General features: G+C 34.1%; 1 protein-coding gene across 18 annotated transcripts in view; it reads left to right on the top strand.

Annotated features, from left to right (window-relative positions):
• Window positions 1–25,940, top strand: part of ZNF644 (zinc finger protein 644) — a 123,685-nt gene that overhangs the window by 91,621 nt on the left and 6,124 nt on the right. For 15 of the 18 annotated variants that reach the window (XM_059137895.1, XM_059137902.1, XM_059137896.1 and 12 more), the window contains 2 exons: window positions 6,806–6,908; window positions 7,738–9,437. In XM_059137895.1, the coding sequence (XP_058993878.1) occupies window positions 6,806–6,908; window positions 7,738–7,930 (296 nt within the window). In that variant the 3' untranslated portion in view covers window positions 7,931–9,437. Of the gene's footprint in view, window positions 1–4,707; window positions 4,778–6,805; window positions 6,909–7,737; window positions 9,438–25,940 lie in introns of those variants that run through there. The other 3 variants (XR_009345478.1, XR_009345479.1, XR_009345480.1) reach the window with 2 other exon arrangements.

Below are 25,940 nucleotides of genomic sequence, written 5' to 3'. Positions count from 1 at the left end.
CAAAATATTTACATTTTATGATGCCTGCTTTTGATGTCATTAGTTATAAAATTTGAGAACTCTATTTGGTTAATAATCTTTTTTTACTAACCACTTGTTTTTCATAAAAATCTTAACTAGTCCCCTACCATTCTTGTTCATTCTGTTACAATTTCTGAGTTTTGCTTTTTATATCTTGTTTGATTTTTTTAACAATTGTATTAACCTAGATTTTTATATATTTGGATTTTTTAACATGTCTAATACCTTTATATCCTTTGTTATAATGTTTTGTGTTTGCTGTGATTTCTATTCTAACATGAATTTTTTAATGCTGTTTATAATCTGGATTAAGATATAATTATACCTTACAAGTAACAAGGCATGTTCTGGCCATTAAATGACTTTATGGAAATAATAAAACAATACATGGACTTTCTTTTGGAGGTAAGGGCAAGAGGATGACTTGATGGAGGCTATTGTTCCCTCATGTATCTAAGAAGTGGAAAAATAGTATTCACTCTTTCTTTGTTGTGTCTGGAATTTGAGGAATAAGTTTAATTTTTGCTGTGCATTGTTTAGAATAAATATTTAGTTGTGGCCTTAGCTGGAAGTTAACTCAAAGCAGAAGGGACCTGGTCAGTACCATGTTTGATTATAGTTTGGGTTTTGGCTGGAATGTGTAAACTTCAAAATTATTTAAAAAAAAAAAATCAAATCTATTGGGATTTGTGCATTCGTGACCTTTAGATATACCGTTATAATTATTGTGTGCCCTATATAACTTGGACATGTTTATAGTAAAGATAATTTATGGCAATATTAAAGTAATGTGGTTTCATTACCTAATTTTATAATCAGAAACATGTATTTAATTACTCCTACTAAATATAAAATGATTTATTTTGAAAATACTGAGGCTTTTAGGGGTCAAGGGAGTGTGATTATATACAAATAATTCTAAACAAAAGTTTTATAACAGATTAGTTATATATTTTAATGTTTATTCCAATTTTAGATGTGTCTTAGTTTTGGAAGAGTGGTTGATATTGGTAAGTGCATATTTTGCTTTAGTAAAACAGCATGCAAGTCCAACCCACTTAAGGAATTTTAAATGTTTTTTTCCTAACCTCTTACCACAGAGAAATAATAAATTTGCTATCCTTATTAACTCTTAACTGACCAGTAAACAACTTGTAGCCAGGATATTGTTAGCTTTTAGCTTTTGACAAGCTGGAAAAACTAGTCCGCTTGCAGTTTCTTTGTTTATAAAAATCTGTGTTGAAGTATACTTACCTTTAGCTTTTTCTTTCACCTAAGGGATGGTTGCTCAGAATATTCTTCTACAAACATCCCGCCTACTTTGAAATAGCAGAGACTTCTACAAATTGAATGTACTTTTTTCTCCCAGGTGGACCTAAGCTTAAATAAAGGCTACCTTCATTTGCATGAACTTATTCTCTGAACCAAGGATAGAAGGCTATTCCAACCCTTAATATAATCCTTAATATGTAGGGCAAACTCAAGCTACCTGCCTCTTCTAGATTAATACTTTAAGCAATAAACCTCATACTTAAAGCAAAGGAAATCTGCTTTTCACATATTTTGCATTCTGTCCTCTTCTAGGTAGAATGTTAAATCATGCAGGACCTAATTAACTTTGCCATGATTACTCTGTGATTCTGTGTTAGTTATACTTTTAGTTACTGAGATTGGAAACTCTAAAAATTGATGAAAGTAACATATAGGATCCTGGAAAAAATATCCAATTTTGGAGTGAAACTATCAAGAGAAAATGATGGTGGAAATGTACTTCTGAGGTTGCTAATTGTATATCTATCTATATGCTTAATTTTGATTGGAAGGGGAACATTGCTTTTCATGACAATAAACCCCTTAAACTGCTTTATATGTATCTTGGGAATAATGACTGGTTTGATTATGGCAGTATACCTAGAAACAAAAAATTGGTATAGGGAGTAGGAAAGTCCTTTCCATTTTAATGGGCTATAGAGAGTGGGATTTAATGATTTTTCTCTTAATAGCTATTTTTTTTAATGAGCCAAGAGATTAAGAGGTGGAGCTGAGGGGCTGCCTTTCTCATTTAGAGTGGTAGGTACTCAGATCTGGCTACGTAATATGCAGGATCCAGTGCAAAATGAAGATGTAACGTCTCGTGTTAAAAAACTATTAAGAATTTGAAGACCGCGTACGACAACAGTGTTTACCAAGTATGGGATCCTATGTGACTGCACAAGTCATATACCCATGAAGTCTTATAGGCACTTTTTGCAAAGAGAAGAGCGTACACTGAAGAAATAAGAATTTGGCTTCCTCCCTCCCCCATCCCTATTTTATAAGGTAACATGTTTCTTCTCCCATCCCCCCAAAAGCGATGTTCCTTTTTCGGTTGGGGCTGAGGGAAAGAAAATGCTCTTTGCACAGTTCTTTATATGATTGGGACTTACGAACTTTGAAGGATTAATGATAGCAACTAGAACTGAATTTATTTATCATCTCAAATTTGTGTGCACCTTGGGACATATGCATTCTTCTCCTAACTTTTGCATTGCCGTTACTTACCCCACTACCAGTATGTTAATGGTGGTGGTGGAATGATGTCTTACATGCTTCCATCTTTTTATTCCTACCGTCTTCTTGAATGAGTTCTTAGCTGTTGTTGCTGCCTACCATCTTACACAGGCCAACTAGATGAAGACGACCTTTCCTATCCTCTAGTAGAGCTATACCATACCTCTTATTTTGGATGTATATAACCTGGCCATTGTATGAATTTTTACTTTACTCCAGAGATGCCAAAAACCAGTTAGGAACAAAACAAATGAGATGGAACTTTCCATTGTAAGGGAGGATGACTGCAAATAAAAATATTTTGGAGGTAAATGTCAACTTAGTTATGATGTGCTTCTTTACCACACTGAAGCTTCAGATGTTCCTAAGAAAAAAATTCTTGTATTTGGAGGTCATTTGTGTAGTGAACTAAAAAGAAAATGAAATTCAAACAGATGTATGTAATGGGAAGAAAGGTGGAAAGGTCAAAAGGACTTATTGTTGGAGCCCAAAGTAAATTCTTTTTCTTCTAGGTATAAAACTCAATAAGGCTCAGAAAACAAACTGGAATTTGTATCTCTTGTGTTACTCATTGATTTGCTTTTAACTGATTTGGTTTAGTGCTTTAGACACATTTGTTGTTGTTGTTGTTGTTGTTGCTTTTGCTGTTGTTGTATTTTGTAGCATAGCAGTATGGTGTTCTTTTTGAGCGTTCATAAGTCTACTGTATTTCTCTTTCATTCCTATTTGATCAAACAGCTGTTTTACTGAAAGGAAAGGTATACTCTAAAACTTTGTATATAGCCTTACAGGATAATTTATTCTCCTTACAAGTAAAATACTCTCAGTAGGAAATCAGATCCTTTATAAATCAGATAACTGCAAAGATGTTTTCAACAGTCTTCTAGTTAAAATTGATCACTTTTCTGCCCCCCCCCCCTTAGGTGCCATAGGACGGTTTGAATGATTTTGTTCCTTTCTAAAACTCAAGGAGAAGAAAATCAAGATTCTAAAACCAGTCTAGTATTTTGTGTAAATTTTAAGTATAGAAACATTGGTAGATTTAAAATATTTTGGAAGAGATAAAAAAGTGTGCATGTTTTTACTTTTTGACACTAACAAATAAAATCCTGTTATAAAGAAAGACTTTATATAAAGTTATGTATTTGGCAGATTATTAATATAAACAACTTTGTTAAACCTTTGGCTATTTATCACAAATATTGATAAGCCCCATTATACTAAAACTGAATGGGTTAGTGTTCTGTTTTTAATATTCTAGTGACTCCTGGTGCAGGCCAGAATAAAACTGCTTTTCCCTTTAGATACAATAAAAATTGTTGAATGAGAACATTTGTATAATATGTTTGTGCATCATCTTTTTCATTTAGTGGAACATTTTGTGTAAATCATCTTTTTCGTGTAGAAAATACCATATGGATGTCTCTTTGTGTGCATATTAACATATTAAATACTCATTTTTTTGCAGATTTTTCTAAAATGTTTGGGCAGTAATGCAGGGGTGAAGTTTGGATGTTGGTATTAGAAAAAACTATTCTTATAAAATGTATTCATGTTTTACCATCTAAAATAAGTGATGTTTCAGGGGATAAGAAATTTTAAAATGATCATGGAGATATCAAGACACCAAGGTGTTTAGGTGTAAACTACCAGAGGTCCCAAGTTTTTCATATCCTTACTTTATGGACAAACTTCCAAGGATGCCCAATGCATGTGGTTCTCTAAACTTACTTGGAATCCTGGGTAATGGAGATTCTCAATCATATACTGGCAGAGTTCTCCTACTTTCCAAAGTCATACTTTCAAATATTAAATTACTATGAAAGCCTATGAGATTGTCATTTAAAATTTAGATCTGATCATTCATAAAAGCTCAGTTTCTAGAGTCCATACAACATCAAAAGTCAGAAAATTTCTTTTTCCTGTATTAAAGTCAAAAACATTTCTATATCTCAAATGTCCATTTCCATTTTTAAAAAATTATAGCATCTAAATATAACTGACAAAACATTCTATTGCCTACTTGCCCATCACCCTCTGCCCTTTTCCCTCAATTTGCTTTACACATTTAACATTAGCATTCTGTGAACAGATTTTTAAAGGATTGTTATAATGCATTCTGTTTGTATCCTACAGTAATTTATTTACATTTTAAAAGGAATTTGAATACACTGTGGCAATTTTGACAACCAGCAAGCTCATCAAAGTAAGATTCTCCCTATAATCTCATGATAAACCAAATGCTTATTCTGTTCCACATAACAAAGACAGGGATTGTGTGTGGTTTACCTTTTAGATAGGGAAAGAATAGCTGACGTCTAGTAGCACTTAACCCTTTGAGTTCCCTAAACTCTTTACTTCTAGTGTTATCAATTGCTCTATGCTTTAAAATCCACTTAAATTCAGATTGCTTACCAGTGCAACTAGGAAACTGAAGGTACTAATTACAAAGTACTTGATACCTCACTCTTCCTACTGGTTGTAAAGAACTTAGTTTCCACATCCGTAGACTGATCAATGAAGAATTTCTATGTGACTGTTAGCAACATACTCATTTAAACAAATGACCCACAGGTGTTTTGCAGGAATGCTACCTATATTGCATAGTGGCAGAACAAATTTCCATTCATATGCTGTCTAAATGTCAAAGGTTAAAAATTTGGGTTTTCCTTTGTTTTTTACACCAGAAATATTTGTTGAGTTTCTATGTGCCAGGGTCTTGATTGAAATAATTAATAATTTATAAGATTTTTCTATTCCAGATTTTGGTTGTTTAGCTTTGAATTAGCCATTCTTAACTTGATTTCCTGCAGTTCTTTACTTACTAGATTCTTCTTCTGAGCATAAGCAAGGGAATACTCTGGGCCCAAGCAGGATTTTACTTTTAAAGAGGCAGGTGACAAGAAGCAGAAACCAGCGGCTTGAATGAGATTTATCTAGGCTTCTCATGGTTTTTAATTTTCTATATGACATTTCTGTTAGCATTGCCACTTGACTACTGTAAGGAACTGTGTTTACTGGTTTTGTAATAGTAGCATCTATTCTTTTGGAATCTGGACTTGGAACAACTCATTTCACAGAATCCTTGAATAGCCAGTTCCTATTCTCTCTTTCCTAGAATTTCCAGGGGATTTCATGTGACAGGTTAACAGAAGAAAAACCATTTGTGTAACTCTTCTGTTACATTTGTTTCCCTCCCCCTTGGATCCCTAGAGATAAACTCTTACCTTCTCTTCCTGCTAATTGACCAGCAGCACCCTGGAATATTGTCATCCCTTTGTCCAAAGGAATGGTGTAGTTATATTCAAAGACCAATAAAATGTTATGTCCTATCATTCCTACTTATTAAAAAAAATACCTTTTTTCCCTCTATTAAATTACATTTTTTAGAATACGTGATTGAAGGAGAAGTCAAGTAATAGAAAAATTTCAAGAACAGCACAAAATTTTGATCCACTTTTAATATAAAAATCTTTTTTCCCCCTTTAATCACATTTTAAAAATAAGTTGTAGGAGAAAATGTAAAATTATTTTAAAAATGTAAAGAATAATTAGCATTACATTTCCAGTCCATTTGTAAATTTATGTGAGATAATCTGGATTTACATTTATTTCTTAATAAAATAAAACATTACTGTACATGCAATACAGGTTGAGTTTTAAAAAAATGAGAGTTGAGCTTTTTTTGCCCTTCCAAATGTTGGGCCAGCATATAATTTTAAGAGCTATTTGATATATATTTGCTATAAAATTGATTTCTCATTGACTTTTTATTATGTTGATGATTCTTTACTAAGTTTTCAAAACATGTGAGACCTACTTAATGGAATGGTAATCAGATGGAAACTTAATTTAATGATCTTAAATAAAAGGTTGAAATTTTCCTGGAAATAAGGAAGAGTAATTAGATATGAAAATAACATACTTACAATCATAAGAGGAAAGATTATCATTGTGATAATTGGCCAATTTAGTAATTTTGAGTTTAGTTACATTCTCTCATTTCTAGTTCGGTATATGATAAAGCATTATTTGAAAAGTAGTGCAGGAAGAATGCATACAGATAATATTACTGTTGTTAAAGACCCAGCTGCAAGTTTAGTGCATGCTTCAGGGAATACAGATGAATATAGACTTTTTCTAACTTGGTTTAGATGGTCTGACCTCTCTAGAAGTATGTATTTCTATTTTAGAATATATATGAAATGCTAAGTCTTTCTCTTCCCTTTTTTAGCCTTAGATTGTAAACAAAAGAAATCAAGGTCAAGATCTGGAAGCAAGAAGAAGATGCTGTCATTACCTCATGGTGCTGACGAGGTTTACATTCTCCGATGCAGGTATGTGCTTATGTTGCTGTATCTGCTCAGTTTCTTCAGATTTTGCTTTGAGACATATTAGGGATTTTTAATTTGTGGCAGAAGGTGCATTCTCAGCTATCAAGTTATAAATGAAGTTTTGAAGACGGGCTTAAAATCTTACTTAGCTCATAATACACTGTATTTCACAACGGATGAATAAATTTTTTATATTATATCGGAACTTTGATGATACTCTGATTTATGAAAGGAGCTTTTTTTGTTGTGATGTTTTTATTTATTTGCTTTGCTTTCGTATTTATGTACTTTAATTTGGTTTGATTTTTTTTTTTTTTTTTTAATTTGTCTTGCGTTTCTACTTCTTGGGAATTCATTTCTCTCCACTCATACTTCTAAGTGTAGCTAAACAAACTTATTCCCATAAGTATAGCTATACAAACTTATTCCCACCTTTTTCTTTACTCATCCTCATGCAGTTTAATGAATTCTGAGTTGGGGAAGGGTCATTTGGAAAGAATGGTACATTTGGTATTATAGTTGTTTTAAATGTATTGAGTTGTATGGGTATTAAGACGTTTTAATTAATTTCAATTTAATAATAATAGTTCTACCTCTACAAATATTACTACAGGTAATATAGCTGTTAAGCATATGAATTGGCAGTTTTATATTGTATTAAATAATTTTGACTTTATATGTATTTAAGAACTTTTGTTAAGTAGTACAGTTTGTGATAATACCTCCAAGATATAGTGAAGCCTACTTCTTATGTATATGGATTTTATGTGAATTGGTTTTAAATAAAGGGAATTGGTCATGTTAAGAGAACTGTTATCAACTTCTTCTATAGGTTTTGTGGCCTAGTCTTTCGTGGACCATTGTCTGTTCAGGAAGACTGGATTAAGCACTTACAACGACACATTGTAAACGCTAATCTTCCACGGACTGGAGCTGGCATGGTGGAAGTCACGTCACTACTTAAAAAGCCTGCCTCCATTACAGAAACTTCATTTTCTCTACTAATGGCAGAAGCAGCTTCATAGAACAAGGAAACCTTTTAAATAGCAAATTTAAATTGGATGTAAATTTGAAATTCTTTGTCTTTTTTTTTTAAAGCCACGTTAAATTATCCATTTATAAATACTAAAGCAGGAAAATGGGGAAAAGTGAATTACAGTGACATCAGAGCAAACTGAGTACTTCAAACAGTAAGTAGTCTATATATTTTATATAGGATGGAGGATGTGTTTTTAAGATTTACTAAGTTTTGTCAGTTAACTGTGTTCACTCAATGAAAGATCAGTACATGTAAGCAGTCATTAGTAAACTGTTACACATGGATAACTTAAAGACAGACTTAATTGGAAAATTACATTTTCTTCAGTGTTACCGGAATCAAGGTTCTGTTTTTTCCCCACAAGACTTGCATTGAAAAATAAGATATTATATTTTGTTTGTATGTATTTAGTGTTTTGTATAATACCAGGAACCGCTAAACTAAATTTACTCAACTTAGGGCATTAAATATCATGTACTTCATAGTTTGAGACTGTTCACTCAAATAGGGCAGAGTACTATTCTATCTAGATGTGTAAGTGTTTTTTTAAAATCACATGGAACGGTTTTTTTTATACTAAAAAGTGGAGGGAGATTTGTTTAAACAAGTATTTCTAAAAGAAATATGTACATAGTCCTGGAAATTATTTGTGGTAAGGAAATATTCTTTACTCCAGTTGCATTTCTCAGACAATAAAGTGGTGCATCCATGCTACCTCCTACTTTGTCAACAAAGATGCTATTTACCCTTTACATTTTTGTATCATAATAGATTTAAAAATCTAATGTTCTTTATTGCAAGACATCCTTTTGTTAACAGATTTGTTTCTTTTTAATGTTTTACCTAAACTTTGACATGCTTACAGGACAGGTTTGCCTCTTACTTTATTTAACATTGTAGAAATGTAATTAATAAACAATGCTCACTACACAACTTAGAATAGGCTTTCTCATTTATATTCCAAATTTGATCAGTTAGCAAAACTTAATACACCAATTGAAATATTTCTACATATGATGAGAATGTTTACAATTTAAATTTTAGAACTTGTTTTGGATGTGATTATATGTACGAAAATCGTGTAACACTATGCTCATGCTAAGAATCGACATAACGGAATTACTGAAATAAATGTGCTGTGAGGAATGGAAAATATGGTGCAGATGTCTTGGTCATGATAAATTGTGATTCTTTTAAACTCTTTCCAAAAACAAAATATTTCTTTTAATCTGCAGTCAGATTCCTTTACAAATAACAGTTTTTGTATGCAAGCACCATTTCATTTTATTTCATGTAGTATGGCTAATACTATAGTTGAAATAAGGATATGCATTGATAATTTTCTTCATATGTAAATAAAGTTTAAAACAGTTAAAATAAGGAGTATTTTGGTAGAGTATATACATACCTCACTGCCAGTGAAATTGCTTTCCTATGGTATATCTCCTTACCAGAAAAATCTCTAAATAAAAAAGACTTAAAGAAAATTATAATGTCTATATTGTGAAGCATTTCTTACTTTTATCACTGGTGGAAATAGTCCACTTGAGGTTGTGTTTTATTTTATTTAAATTGTTTATACTTAGCAGGTTACTTTATTTGTATACCTTATAAAGGAAATTAGGAAGTTGGATTAGATGGATCACTCTTATTAACCAAGGGTCTCCGGATCTCTGGGGTACTAGATAAGGGAAAAGTACTTTTAAGTTACTTTTATATTTTGAAATGCCTAATGCAAACTGTATTTCTCTATAAATATGAAACTAATTAAAATTTCAGATTTCTTTACTTCAAACTAAAATTATACAAAGTTTGTATATACTAGTTGTCTCCTACAGAGCATGATTCATTCATAGTTATAAATGAATATATTTTTTAAATTGGAAGAATTATTTACATAGCAGGTAGAGTTCAGAAATTTTTTAAAAATTACAGTTTTGGGAGGGAAAGACTAGCAGTCACTATAACCCCTTTCAGCTCTAATCTTTATAATTCTGTGATTTTTATTAAGCAGACGATCAAGATGTAAGAATACAGGTAGAATATGTAGTTTGATCACAGATTTTATAAGCAAATCTATATTAAATTTTTTATGTTAAGCTATTTAAAACAAGAATTTCTTTTTCTGTATGTGAGAAGTAAATGGAATAATTCAGATTAAAAACAGTAAACTTAGAGGGATTCCTAGAAAGTAAAGTAAAAATCACTTTTCATGGTAAAGATATTTGGGTTTCAAAATTTTAATTCTTTTGGAAGCCAAGTTTATCTTTTAGTTGACAACTAGAGAATTAAGACTTACTTTCTTTTGGTTTGCACTAGAAAAGAAATTATATTGTCTCAAGTTACATGGTATCAGAATATGGCATGATTCAGTATTGACTGTTGCCTAATTTTCTTTTAATTCTTTTTTTTATCATTATCTAAAATATTTGAGCTTTTACAGTATTAGAGTTTTTTCTTTTTTAAAAAAAATCTGATTTGAAGTATCGATTTATTTAACAGCATTAAAACAAAAAGGTTAACTTCTCTAAAAGTAATATTTTCTACTATGCTTCTTTAGAATATATTAGAATGTTGGTGTACCGAATATCTCTATTTTGGAGTTCACATGCATATGAAATCAAGAACTGTATAGTTAAAACCTATAGCCTTAAAGATAGCTTTGACTTTTTTTCCTAAGAAAGTTTAATATATGCTCATTTTGGAAATATTATGAAAACGAAAAAGTGAAAAATGGCAACATTACCTTGGTATAATCACTCAAAGACATTTACTTGCAATAGCTTGTTATATTTCTTTCTCTTGTCCTATCGTTTCAGTGTACCTGTGATTGTATGTAATATAATGTATTCTGCTTTCCCAGTTTTAAATTTGAGTGGTGCAGTGTATAGACTAACCTTTGAATACTAGATCTGGGGCTTTTTCCAATACCAACAGCAAATTTTCTCATTCTCCAGGTGCCATCTGGGTATCCAGGAATTGGATTCAATTCTAACATTAACTACCTAGAGTTAGCAGCAGACTCGTTAGGTTAAAGAGCTCAGTCCCCACACTTCAGAGGCCAGTTACAAGTATTGAGTCACTTGTACTTCTGACCAACTGGCTATAAATTGAGGGTTCCCACAACACCCTCTTCAAACTCAATAATTTCTTTTTTTTTTTTAATTTTTTATTTTTTATAAACATATATTTTTATCCCCAGGGGTACAGGTCTGTGAATCGCCAGGTTTACACATTTCCAAACTCAATAATTTCTTAAGAGAGCCTACAGAACTCAGGGAAAACATTTGACTTCCACAGTTCATTATAAAGGACATAACTCAGAAGGCACCTGGGTGGCGTAGTCAGTCGAGTGTCCAAGTCTTGATTTTGGCTCAGGTCATAATCTCAGGGTCCTGTAATCGAGCCCCATACCAGGCTCTGTGCTAAGCGCAGAGTCTGCTTTTCCCTCTCTCCTTTTGCTCCCCCTCCCTTTTTCAAATGGATAAATAAATAAAATATTTAAAATAAATAAAGGACATAACTCAGGAACAGACAAATGGAAAGAGATGCAAGGTATACAGGGAAGAAGGTGGCATGGAGCTTCCTTGCCCTCTCAGAGTGCACTACCCTCCCAGCATCTTGATGTGTTTACCAGCCTGGAAGCTCTTTGAACCCCTGTTGCTTAGACGTTATTATGGAAGTTTTATTACATAGGCATGGTTGATTAAATCACTGGACTTCGGTGGTTAACTCAATCTCAAGCTTTTTTACGCCTCCCTGTGGGGCCAAAGTAGGGATGGTGGGGAGGGGTGCTAGAAGTTGCAGTCCTCTAATCATGCGTTAGTTTTTCTGATGATCAGCTCCCATCCTGAACCTATTTAAGGGCCCTCAGCCACCAGTTGTCTCATTATTCTTGTAAGTTCAGCTGTTAATCATTTTAAAATAAGCTGTTCTGTATTTCCCGATTAGTTTTCATATATTTACTTAATTTTATCTCTAGTTTTCTAAAGTTTTGCTATATGAGTGGGAATTTATTTTTTACTGTTGTCAAGTTTGGGATCTCTGCTGGGCATTGGAAATTTCCTAGCCGTTGTCTCACAGCTATTTCTTCTGCCTCATTCTCTTTCTTTTGGAACTAAATGTATGTTAAATTCTTCTCACTGTGTCCTCTGGGTGTTTTTTTGTTTTGTTTTGTTTTGTTTTGTTTTACCATTTCTTCTCAGTTTTCTGTCTGTTGATGCTACATTTCAGTTAATTTCTTTTGACCGAACTTCTGGTTTACTCATTTTCTCAGTTACTAACCCCATTTACTGAAGTCTTAATTTTGGTTGTATATTTTTCAGGTCTAGAATTTCTGTTGGTTCTTTTTCAGATATGCATTTTATTGTTTCTCGTAGTCTGTTTGACTGTTATTTCCTTAAATATGGTCTACATAGTTATTTATATATTCTCCTTCTCAAAATTCCAAATAATTGTGGGTCTGGGCTTATTGATAGTTGCTTTTCCTACTTCTTGTTCATGGTATCTTGTTTTATTTGCCTAGATGTTTAATAGTACGTTATTTTTCGACATTATATTTGAAAACTATTGTAGAACTATTTTGAAGCCTAGGATAGTATCTTTTCCCATGGGATTTTCATTTACTTCTGCCAAATGAGAAAGAGTTCTACCAGTTTAGAACATGTTAAACCCAAATTCCAGATTTGTATTTTCCTAGTCTACTAGATGACGCAAAGTCAGGCTCTGTAAGAGCTGGATCATGGAAAAAGTTCATATACCTCTGGTTCACCTTTTACGCTGTAAATATAGTTAGTTCTGTTAGCTCCATGCAGCCACCGAAATTTCAACTTAGTTTCATAGCTATTTCTACCAGATACTATATGCCCTCTGGGCAAAAATAAAAGGCTTTATTCGGTGGTCCCACAGGGTTTCTTATCTTCCCTTAGAGTGTGACTGGGTAATTTTTTACTCTTGTGCTATATTTTTATTGCTTATGTGATGTTTTTGTTTTTATTAATCCGATCTTTTTAGTTGACCTCAGTGAGAGAAGTTATTGAAATTAGGTAGTCTACTATTATCCAAATCAGAAGTCCTTATATAAATTTCTGGCAGAGGGGATTTTGTGTGTGTTTTTCAGTTCTGTTTTCCTATAAGAGTTCTAGGGACACCTGGGTGACTCATTGGGTTAAAGTGTCCAACTCTCAGTTTCAGCTCAGGTCATGATTTTAGGGTGGTGGGATGAAGCCCTGCCTTGGGCTCTGTACTCTGTACTCAGCATGGGGTCTGATTGTCCCTCTCCCTTTGCTTCTCCCCATGCTCATGAGCACTCTTCCTCTCTCCCTCTCTCTCAAATAAATAACAAAATTAAAAAAAAAAATAATTCTGATAGTGTACATCCAGTCAGTATTCACTTAATGATTAAGTGAATAAGATGTCCATCAACAGATGACTGGATAAAGAAGATGTGGTACAATGGAATACTATGCAGCCATCAAAAAAATTTTGGCTTATTAAAAAAGTTTTTATTTAAGTTCTAGTTAGTTAACATACAGTGTTATGTTAGCTACAGCTGTACAATATAGTGATTCAGTACTTTCATACAACATTCAGTATTCTTTACAAGTGCTCTCCTTAATCCCTATCACCAATGTAATCCATCCACCCACTCCCCTCTCATCTTGTAACCATCAGTTCTCTATAGTTACAAGTCTATTTCTTGGTTTACTTATATCTCTGGGTTTTTTTTCCCCTTGTTTGTTTTGTTTTTTAAATTCCACATAGGAGTGAAATCATATAGTATTAACTGTTTTGCTCTTCCAGATCTGTATTTTTAAAATTAGTTTGTTGAAAGAGAATTAGTTTGTCAAATTCCATTTGAACTCTGAGATTTTGCTTAGAACTGTACTGAATTTATGAAGTAATTTGTGGAGAATAGGAAAATATGGGTCTTTTTAAGGAATTTGGTATTTTTAGGATTATGGCCTATTTTTTTCATTTATCTTCATATCTTACATGAAAGTCTTACAGTTTTCTTCATGAAGAATTGCACATTTAAAATTTGTTTCCATATATTTTAGCTTTTGCTGCTATTGTGAGTGGATTCTTCTCAGAATTTTTAGTTGAATGTTCTGATGTAAAGGGAAAGTACTGATTCTCTGTGTAGCAGTCATTTATATACTCTCACGTTGCTGAACTCATAATTTTATTCTAATATTTTTTCACTTTTGACATTTCTGTAGACAATCATATCATCTGCAAATTGTGATATTTTCTCTTCCTTCCCAATATTTATCCTTAGTCTTTTTCTTGTGTTCTTACATTATCAAGGATCTCCAGTATGATATTGAATATTAGTAGTGATAGATTACATTACGGTCTTGCTTCTGATTGTAATGGAGATACTTTTGTTGCATCATTAAATATAATTCACTGGAAGTTACTTGTAGACACAGTTTATTGAGTTAAAAAGGGTTTATTTCTGGGGCGCCTGGGTGGCTCAGTGGGTTAAGCTGCTGCCTACGGCTCATGATCTCAGGGTTCTGGGATCGAGTCCCACGTTGGGCTCTCTGCTCAGCGGGGAGACTGCTTCCCTTCCTCTCTCTCTGCCTGCCTCTCTGCCTACTGGTCAAATAAATAAATAAAATCTTTAAAAATAAAAATAAAAAAATAAGGGTTTATTTCTTATTGGATAAGAATTTTTTACTTTCTTTTAAATAAAAAATGGAGGGCGCCTGGGTGGCTCAGTGGGTTAAGCCGCTGCCTTCAGCTCAGGTCATGATCTCAGGATCCTGGGATCGAGTCCCGCATCGGGATCTCTGCTCAGCGGGGAGCCTGTTTCCCTCTCTCTCTCTCTGCCTGCCTCTCTGTCTACTGTGAACTCTCTCTGTCAAATAAATAAATAAAATCTTTAAAAAAAAAAAATTATAAAAAAAAATCCATACAAATAAATAAATAAATAAATAATGGACTCTCAGTGTTAATACATGTGTCTTCAGCTTCTAGTGAGATTTACATATGATTTTTCTTTTTTAATCTGTTGGTGTTAGCAAAAAAAAAATTAACAGACTTTTCCACATTGAACCATCCTTAAATGTGTCCTTAGTCTGTGCTTTGCTTCATACTGTGAAGTATTTCATTAAAGTATTTTTTGATGTCTGTTATTGATATTGGATTTTACTTTTTTCTTCTGCTGTATTTGTCTGGATTTGGTACCCAAGTTATGCTGACCTCACAAAATGAGTTGGGAAGTTTAAATGTATGTGCCTATGCTCTGAAAGAATTCTCTTAACATAGGCAGTTTTGCTTTCTTAAAGATTTGAGAGTACTCATCCATAAACTCATGAGCCTAATACCTTTGAAAGATAAATCTTTTGATTACTTTTACTATTTCTTTTATAATCATTGGTTAATTTTTTCCCCTCTCTGAAGCAAGTTTAGTTATATTTTTTCCTAGAAGAGTACCTGTTTTTTCTAGATTTTCTAAAATTTTGGAATAACTTATACATAGTATTCTTCTACAAGTTGTTTAATCTCCACATCTGTCAATTGTTTGCTCACATTACTAGTGTTTACTTCAAGCTTGGCTTTTTTTCCTTAATTAAACTTCCTGAAGTTTTTATCTGTTTTTGTTAGTCTTTTCAAGAACTTATACTTGGTATTTTTTTCATCACCTCTATTTTTCTACCTTCCACAACTTAACTCTTATTTTCGTTCAACCTTTTGGTTTCTAAAAACCGTATATAAGGCTGTATGTTTTCAGAAGCATATCAAAATTGATCATATCTCATGGATTTAAATATATAGAACTATCATCGTTATTTATTACCTTATGTTTCCATTTCAGTTTCTTTTTTAGCCAGTTTTTACCTTTGGGGAATTTGTTGAAATTTTCTGTGTAGCCTAAGATACATAGTTACTTCTTGGTGATATCTCATGTAAGAAAACAGTGCATAGTCTCTGAGTTTTGGGGTACAGAATTATATATATGTAGATATATTTGTGATACAAGTCCTATATTAAAAACATGCCAAGTACATAAGTGTTATGTGTGTGTATATATAGGTACACAGGATGTGTGTGTGTATGTATATGTGTATATATATGTACATTCAGGATTTAAACAATGCCATTTAAATTATATCATACTCCTGTGTCATGTACTTCACCTGCCAAGTTCTGTGAAAGTTGTGTTAGGATCCCAGTATGATTGCCACTATGTCTCTTTCTCTTCATCCTCAGATTTGGCTTTTTCTCTATTTCTAGTCACTGTTCTTGAATATATGAAGGTTCATGATGACTATTGAATCTACTTCAATGCAATAGAAACACCCCCAAGAAGCCCCATTTTTAATTTTTATTATTTACCTGATATGCTTTTTTGTACCTCTTTTCTAATGTCGTTTTATTTTAGGTTTTCCTTTTTTCAACGACATAGAGCCCAGTTTGAGATGAATAGGTTAATATAACCACTCATATTTTTGTGCTTATGTATATGTTTATGCTTATTCTGTCCATATTATCTTATACTTTCTATGTATTGTATTTTCTTAATATTTCTTTTCCTATCTTTTATTGAATTTGAGTATTCTTTGTTAAATACATATATATAATATATAAGTATATTATATATATATATATATATATATATATTTGTAGTGAGGTCTTATAGGACAAAAAAAAATACCTCTTTCATTTAATACAGTTTCTAGATTCTCTTGGAATATATATACTTTTTCAAATTAAGGCTTTACTGTGGTCTCTTTTTTGTGTCGTTTTCCCCATCCCACCCATCCCCACCACCAAATTCTTACGTTGAAATCCTAACCACCAAAGGTGATGGTGTGAATAGATGGGGCCTTTGGGGCTGATAAGGTCATGAGAGTAGAGCCCTCATAAATAAAATTAGTGCTTTTAAAAAAAGATTTCTAGCCCTTTCCACCACATGAGACATCTGTGACTTTTAAGAGGGCTCACTACAGTCTGACCATGCTAGCATCCTGATCTTGGACTTCTAGCCTCCAGACCTATGAACAATAAATGTTTCTTTTTTGTTTATAAGCTACCCAGTTTGTGGTGTTTTTTTTTTTTTTTTTAATAGCAATCAGAATGGATTAACACTTTAACTTAAACTAAGTCTTTGTGGGGCACCTGGGTGACTCAGTGGGTTAAGCGTCTGCCTTCGGCTCAGGTCATGATACTGGTGTTCTGGGATTGTGCCCCACATCGGGCTCTCCGCTTGGTGGAGAGCCTGCTTCCCCCCCCCCCCCCCTCTCTCTGCCTGCCTCTGCCTACTTGTGATCTCTGTCTGCCAAATAAATAAATAAATCTTTAAAAAATTTAAAATAAATAAAAATAAAAATAAACTAAGTCTTTGGAATACCTGGGTGGCACAGTGGGTTAAAGCCCACCTGCCTTCGGCTCAGGTCATGATCCCAGGGTCCTGGGGTCGAGCCCCAAATCGGGCTCTCTTCTCAGCGGGGAGCCTGCTTCCCTTCCTCTCTCTCTGCCTGCCTTTCTGCCTACTTGTGGTCTGTCTATGAAATAAATAAATGATATCTTTAAACAAAACAAAACAAAAAAAAACACAGTCTTTAATCCATTTGAAATTTGCGTTTGCTTATGGTGTAATGTAGGTGTCTGTTTCTCTCTCCTTCCATAATGGAAAGATAGCTGTACAACACCAATTTTTTATACTGTTTTTAGTCCAACAGAATTGAACTACTACTTTTGTCACATATTAAATCTCAGGTAACCTGGGATCTGCACCTGGAATCTCTGTTCTGTTCAGCTGTTTTTTGTGTGTGTGGTTTTGTTTTTGTCTCTTTTCTAAGTCTATATACTAAACAAATATTTGTTTGATTACAGGAGGTTTTTTAGGCTATATTCTGATAACTGGCAGAGCAAAATTCCCTGTCCCTCTTTAGAATATACTTACCTTCTTTACTGTTCTCTCAGAGTGAGATATTTAGAGTGATATTAGTGCATTGCTATTGTGCTTCAAAAGTTTTAATTCCCTATTTTCATAACAGTGAGATGTCTGGCCTTATTCATTTGTTTAATTTTACGTGGCTAACCAGTGTTTCCATTTCTCTTATTCCATCTTGTGGTCTCTTCTTAGCTTGTTTTTTACTTTTGCTCGGAAAGGTGAATCATAAGTTCACTGACTAAAGGCTCTTCAGAGGCAGTCCTCTTCTCTCAGAATGGGTAGATGCTGATTGTCTCAGAGTGTGTAGATGTGCTATTTCATTGCCAATCTGAGTTTTTTCCTTTAAGTAACTTGCTTTTTCTACCTAGATATTTATAAGATTGTCTTTTTTATCCTTAGAATTCTAGAACTTTGCCAAGCATGCCTAAATGTGTGCTTTTCTCACCAGTGCAACCTGCAACTTAGCAGAATCTAAGCTTTCTATAACTCAGGTAAAATTTTCTGCTATTATCTTTTGAATAGTTTTATCTTTCCCATTTGCTTTTGTTTTTCTCCTTCCAGAATTTCTATTATTTTTATTATTTTATTATTCTGCATTATGTATTTCCTTATTTTTCAAATCTGTACCCTCATGATTTTCATTTATGTATGTTTGCCTTGTACTTTGAAATATTTTTTGCACTTATAGTGAATGAGCTCCTCTTAAATTCATTTAAATTTTGTTACAAAATAAAATAAAATTTTGTTTCAAAAATACGTTATTAAGCTTTCAGAAACGTGTGTGTGCATGCGCATGTATGTATGTGTGCACTGCACTTGGTGCATGCGCATGTATGTATGTGTGCACTGCACTTGAATCTCCTTATGTGCTGTGATTTATTTTCATTTATGTTTTCATGTTCTCTAGTATTTCTGTTTTACTGAGTATATGTTTTGATTATTTTGCTGATTTCCTCTCTGGTTGCTGGGCTGCCTTAAGTAGGTTGTTTTTCTTTTTCAGGTCAGTGGGTTCAAATCTGTTTGTTGGGTATGGGGATATCCTTTATATTAACAGACTTCCAAGTAATGAAATGTGAAGTGGCAATCTCTTGCTGAGGTACCTGAAGGATATTCCCGATGTCTCTCTGCACTCTATAATCTCTCCATCTCCAGAGCAGGGAGGATTCAGTCTACCCATTCAGTTCCTTTTGGGCTTGAAAAGGATATAATATGCTTACATAGGGGCCAGGTAGCTCTGATTACCAAGCTCTTTCTAGGACCCACCATCTTCTAGTCCTAACCCTTGAGCTTCAACACATGGAGAAGAAAGTTCTGTATCAGTTCCCTTTTCTCTCAGGACTACAAGAGAGCCCCATGTCTCACATTTACACCAGTTTACCTCTAAGTCTCAACAGTCATCTGGCTTAGAAAAAAACTTAAAGTTTAATAGTGTTGAGAGTAGAGAAAAAGGAAATTGTTAAAATCACACCTATCCCATAATTTCCTCACCCTTAAAACTTTTAACAACTATTAATTTTTAATTAGCATCTACTATGATGAATATCTGTGTCTTTTCCTCCACCATCACAAGAACCTTAGCATGATTTACCTTCTTCCTATTCAGCAATGTGTATTTTTCAACCCTCTCAAGTTTGGCTTCCATATTTATTAAATTGTTTTATTTATTTAGAGAGATGGTATAAGTGGTGGGGGAGGGGATATAAGGAAAGGGAGAGAGAATTCCAAGCAGACTTCATGCTGAGCACAGAGCCCATGACCTTGAGATCATGACTTTAGCCGAAACCAAGAGTCAGATGATCAAGTGACTGAGCCACTAAGGTACCCCAAATCTCTGTCCTTTAGTACACATCTTTTTACAGTCTATGTGAAGAATACATAAAGCCCTGTGTATTGAAGTACAGTGGGTGGGTTTGGATTTCCTTTTTGAGGCAGATTCCATTTGTCATCTGTTTTTTGCAGGATTACTCATAGTTTCTGATTAATCAAAATACACTTTCTTTTCTCCCAGCACTGTTAAAGACTTTCACATTTTTTCTTTGTGTCAGTTTTTAGGGACCTTGACCCAAACTTCAGAAACTAATCCATAAATTATTGTGAATGTATAACTTTCCCTGTTCACTCAGATCACTTCTCCAGTGATTTTGTAGTCACTGGTAAACTTCAGTGTGTTGCACAGTCTATACGACATGTAATTTACATTAAAGCCCTTTTTTTATTAATAGGAGAAAAGTTCATATAATTGGAGTAGTATATTATTTTCTTAAACCATTATGAAATCATGTTACAGCACATGGTATTTATGTTCAAAACAATGTTCTTTTTATCTGCCTCAACTCTTTTTTTTTCTACGTATAAGTCAGTCCTTTCAGAATTATCAGAAGAGTGCTTCCTACTCACTGCAGTCACTAGATACATATTTTATAAAGATGCATAGAACAAAATAAGAAATGTATTTTATTTTTTTGGAAGTTAGTCTAAAGTACAGATTTCTTTTTTAAGATTTTATTTTTTTAAGTAATCTCTATACCCAGCATATAACATGAACCCAAAAGCCCCCCCGAGATTGAGTTGCATGCTCTACCAACTAAACCAGCCAGTCGCCTCAGCAGATGATTAAAATGAGTAAATTATTTACCTTGTGATTTAAATATTTTGCTTTTCAGTTTTTTGTTTTCAGGTGACATTTATTGTTGCCCATTTTTCTCTCTTCAAAGTAACCAAGCTACTGATTTGAAACTTGTATTTTGATGCCATTTCAGAACCAAAACATTTACCAAGGGTGAAAAATGTGTGAATGTGGTTTACCAAGACTCCTGCTATCATTTTACATAGTATAGTTAAGCCCTTTGAGTTCCAAATATTATAGATAAAGCTTATGAGACCTCACCCAGAAGGCCAATACAATAAGGACTTAAGGCCATTCACTGAGAAGATGGAGAGACTTATATTCTCTTATATATAACTTTAAAGGTCTATTTTCACTGTTAGATATCTGCTACTGCTCTGTTTCCTATTTTGACATAGGAGGCAAATGTCCTTAAGTCTGAAGCTAACGTGACTGTTTAAATTGATGATTGGGAACTCTAGTAGCGTAGGTAGTCTAATGTGTGGTTTGGGACCCACACAGTTTAAAAGGAAGTTAATTCCTCACATAATTACTGCTAGAATCACAGGGTTCTAAATGGTAATACAGGCACAACAGTAAATTTTACTTTATTTTCATGACCCATTTTCTGGATGATCCTCTGAATTGCCTAAAAACACATGCATTAAAATGTAGTGTGTACAGTTAATGGTAAATGAATTCAGTTAAGGCTAACTTTATGTAAGATCTACCAGTATCCTTAATAAATTCCATATTTTATTTAACTTTTCAAAGGAAAGAAAGGTCTGATCCTATTTGTTCTTCATTGCCTTTTCTGGACTCCTCCGTCTGTCCTCCCTAAAACTCTCAGTTTTGAAGCTTGTCCTATCAGATGGCTCACTCCTCAGGCCCATTGTAGCCATCCAGTGGTTCCCCCGGACACCACAGCCTCAAAGATTTTTAGCGCCTGGTCTGTCTCTGCAACACTATCTATGTTCTAAATCTTGAAGATTTCAGTGTCTGTGAGAACGTAACATTAGAGAAAGCTGCCAAAGAAGGTGAGGGAGTTAGTTACATAATTATCTTGGGGAGAAGTATAATGGGCTGAAGGAACAAGTGCAGATTCTGCAAGCGGAGCATGTCTGGTGTGCTGAAGGAATAGCAAGACCTTCATAGTGGCTGGAGCAAAAAGCCAGGGACAAGGGAGGAGGTAAAGTCAGAGAAATAACAGAGCTGGGTCATATAGGGCCCCTATGCCGTTGTAAGGCATACACGATGATAAGATTTTTCTAGCAAATTTATCCTTCATTCTATTTCAGTTCTCTGATAATGATGTCCTGAACCTTATGTGTATTTATAATTACAGCACCATCTTTTTTCTCGGTTCTAGTATTCCTATTCTGAATTACCATTTCTCACATTCCAATTTTACTTTCTGTTATACCCTGATTTCAGTATTTCTTGAACCCCACCAGGGCCTACAGTCCAGTGACCTTAATATCATTTTTTATTGACTTAGCCTCTTCAAGCCTCCTTACTCTCCCTTGCTCCCTTATGGAAATTATATCCATTAGTCCTTCATCAAGACCACGCTGTTGTAATCACTTATCCCTTGTGCCTCTGTCACTTTGTGTACTCTGTTGAGAAAATCTCAACCCCAGCTAACCCAGCTCTCCACACTTAGCTTTTCTCCCATATTAAAAAAATTGTTTTTAGTAAAGACTTTTGGCCTCCTCTATCCTCTCCAGCTACCATCCATTGCTATTTTTCCTTCTTAAAGCAAAACTTCTGTCAAAGCTTTGTATATAATGATCATGATAACAGATAACAGTAAATAACATTTTATTAAGCACTTGCGACGTGCCAGGCATTGTTCCAAATACTTTATATATAATAATCTTATTTTATTCTCATAACAATTAAATGAAGTAAAAAAATACCAATTTTTACAATGAGAAAAAGACATGAAGAACTTATTTTCCTAGCTACCCATTGGCAAATAGTGAAGCTGGAATTAAAATCCAGGCAGTCTGTCATCAGAGCCTATACTAGCCCAAAGCGACGTGTTCTAAATCTCATTTCTCAGACACATTAGCAGCACACTCCAGGTTCCAAGAGTGAGTATACGCTACCCCAATCGTCATTCCTCAGGAGCAGTAGTGTAATAGTTTCTGCTTGCAAAGCCATGGTGTTGTACGGTGGAGCTTTTCATGTAACCTGAAGGTTAAAAGTGATTTCTTTTGGGGCACCCAGGTGCCTGTTAGTTAAGCATCTGCCTACAACTCAGGTCATGATCTCAGGATCCTTGGGATTGAACTTCCCCATCCAGCTCTCTGCTCAGTGGGGAGTCTGCTGCTTTCCCTTTGCCCCTCCGCCTACTTGTGCTCCCTCACTCTCTCTGTCAAACAAATAAAAATCTTTAATTAAAAATGATTTCTTCGGGGCTCCTAGGTGGCTCAGTGGTTTAAAGCCTCTGCTTTCGGCTCAGGTCATGATCTCAGGGTCCTGGGATAGAGCCCCACATAGGGCTCTCCGCTCAGCAGGGAGCCTGCTTCCTCCTCTCTCTCTCTCTCTCTCTCTCTCTCTCTCTCTGCCTGCCTCTCTGCCTACTTGTGATCTCTGTCTGTCAAATAAATAAAATCTTAAAAAAAAAAAAATGATTTCTTCTAAGCGAAGGCCTCTTTTTCTCCCATGTAACCTTTTGACTTTAGTCTTTTTGGTTTCCTTGTGCTTTGCATTTCCCTCTTACTTCTCCTGTCAGTTCATTGGTAAGGGGTTCGAGGCTGCCTCTCTGTTTGGTAGAAGCTCATTTCATAGTGTGCCAAATAGGGGCCAGATTAGGGTCCAGGGTAAAGAAGTTTTATAGGAAAGACTTTTCTGATCCTGATCTCTAGTTAAGAAAAAAAAAATCCCTGAGCTGAATCAGATTAATAATAAACAGGGTTTTTTTGTCTGAATTGCCCTCTGCTGTTGCTGCTTTGGAATCTGTGGTGTCAATAGATGGCATTTAAAAAAAAAAAAAAAAAATCAGAGACTTTGCACTATTTATCAAAGAGTAGGGGAAAAAAACTAATAACATGATTTTAAACGCATCAATTGGAGAGTTATCTTTAAACCCTAATCTAATATTTCTAGAAAACTTCTTACTCAATTAATCCATTATTAATTTGTCACTTCTTTATTTTTATCATCTTTAGGAAGAGAGAAATTCAGTTAAACATTTAATATATTTTTAAAGTAACTACTGATATAGAAAATTTCAGGTAGTAAATCCTCAAAATCAGTTTTTAAGTTTTAAGAACAAGAAAACATCAGCTAGCTGCCTAACATCATTCTAGCTGACTAACCTTATTCTCATTGGCAGGGGCATGTGCCCTTTCCTAAACAACTGCTGGCAAAGAGAAGGGATTTCTATGATTGGCTTTTTTGTTTTCTGGTTGAAAGAGGTTGTAGAGTCAACCACCATCCTGAAGAAGAGTGGGTGGTTTTTTTTGGTTCCTTTTTGGAAGTTAATCTTTATATATTTTAAATCTCTCACTGTAAAGAGCAATCAAGCTTTTCCTAGCTATGTTGTTGTCCCTCACACCCACCCTGTCTACCCCATTGAAGTGTATATAATAGTATATAATTCTGCCTTCCCGTAGCCACATGTTTTAATTATATTCAGCTTGCAAAAATGTTAAAATTTTACTCACAGTGAATGGTCTAATCTGTTTGCTAATATGAAACCACTAAAAGAGAATATAAAAGAGTTGACCTATAAACAACCATGGCACAATGAAGTTCTAAACATTACCCAAGTGATTACTTTTCATTGTGGAGGTTTTATTTCTCAGAAAACATAAAGCTGAATAATTTTGCCAAACCAGCCTAAACTTGATGAACAAATTCCATTGGCCCTTTAAGACTGATATTTGAGCCAGTTATCTCTTCAGTTCTAAAAAATATATTTAATTTGATAGAGATTTAGCTTAAGAGTTTGAAATCCTATATGCTTTTGGATGAGTTGGTCCCTTTTATTAGACATCTATCTGCCTTAGGACTTGGATCTAATTACTTCTCGTGAATAAACTATTTTCATATAGATGGTTTAAAGAAAAGCAATATTATCAAGGATTGTGAAGATGAGGAATATAAGTTTAACAATCTAAAAACCCAGGGTTTTGCTGTGATGTATCCAGTTGTACCTGTGTTGGATGTTGCCACTTCCTGCTGCTGGAAAAGTTCTTTTATGTGTGTTCAGTGTAAACACTAATCCTTACAGCAAGTCCTTCAGGTTAATGCCAATAATGTGCCATGAGGACTAAATCATATTTATAGTATGCCATACTCCAGAGGGATTATGTATTGAGCAAGAGCTGTAGAGAACATGAGAGGTTTGACAAGGCTGAGCAATCAGAGTCTTTCTGCAAGTAGAAATCAGAGAGTAGAACTAGCACTAGAGAGTATTAGGACTCAGATTTCAGTTTAGAGCAGTTTCAGACTCAACCCAGTGGGTATGCAAAGAGCCAAACCTCAGGGAAAAAGAACGAAAGTCTTTGTTTCTTTATGTGGATTTAGGGAGGGTTCCAGGAAAAAAACAAAATGGTGTTAAAATTCATACAGGAGGGAAGAGGACTTCTGATTCAGTAGTACCTCTGTTTGCTCTGTCCTTGCCACCAATTTTCACATTACTGCTTTCTCTGGTACTGTCAGAAATACCCAAATGACAAATACAACTTTAGTTGACTTTTTTTAATTGAATAAATACAACTTTTTTCCCCTGATCATAAGAAAGAAGAAAATTTCACAGATAGGAGACCTTTATCCATGGTTTTTAAAAAAAAAAAAAAAAAAAAAGGAAAGTGGGTAGTATTTCTCACTATGGTCAGTTGATGATGGTGAAAATGATGAGGAGGATGAGGTGGACAAGGACGGGGATGATGTTGATAAAAGCATTTTGAAGTTTAGTGGCTATTGGGGGAGGAAGTTGGAAGTAGTGGAAAGAATACTAAAGCAAGTATTGTAACTTGATTTTTAGGTCTGGGTTGTTCCTTACTTTAGTCAAACATAAGACTGAATTCATATTGACTTTAGTTTCTCTATTGGTAGGAAGTGGCCAATATGATCTCTTGTCCTTCTGCCTCTAAAATTCTGTAATTACAACAGCAGGTGTCTGTGCTAAAGCTAATAAAATAGACTGAATAGGATCAAGAATATGAAAAAACATATTGAATAAGTATCCTTTTATAATTAAATTTATGCTTAATTAGAATAAGTTTATATAACAAAACTTTTTTTTTCCAGAACCTCTGTACTTCAGAAAGAGTTGCACAGTTCATTTTGGCAAAGAAAAGGCAGAACTGATAAGCCTGTCATATTGCCACATGGAGGCTAACAGTTAGACATAAAGCCAAACAAAATCACAAGGAGAGCCATAAATAAAAGAGAGTCTTAATGTGATTTAAATACCGTGACTGAGTTGCATTCAGTGTCAGCCTGGTCACCAAGTCCAATGCGACATCA

The sequence above is a fragment of the Mustela lutreola genome, chromosome 10 (assembly GCF_030435805.1).
Source record: "Mustela lutreola isolate mMusLut2 chromosome 10, mMusLut2.pri, whole genome shotgun sequence".
Classification (NCBI taxonomy): domain Eukaryota; kingdom Metazoa; phylum Chordata; class Mammalia; order Carnivora; family Mustelidae; genus Mustela; species Mustela lutreola.
This window is presented reverse-complemented; position numbering and strand designations above follow the sequence as displayed.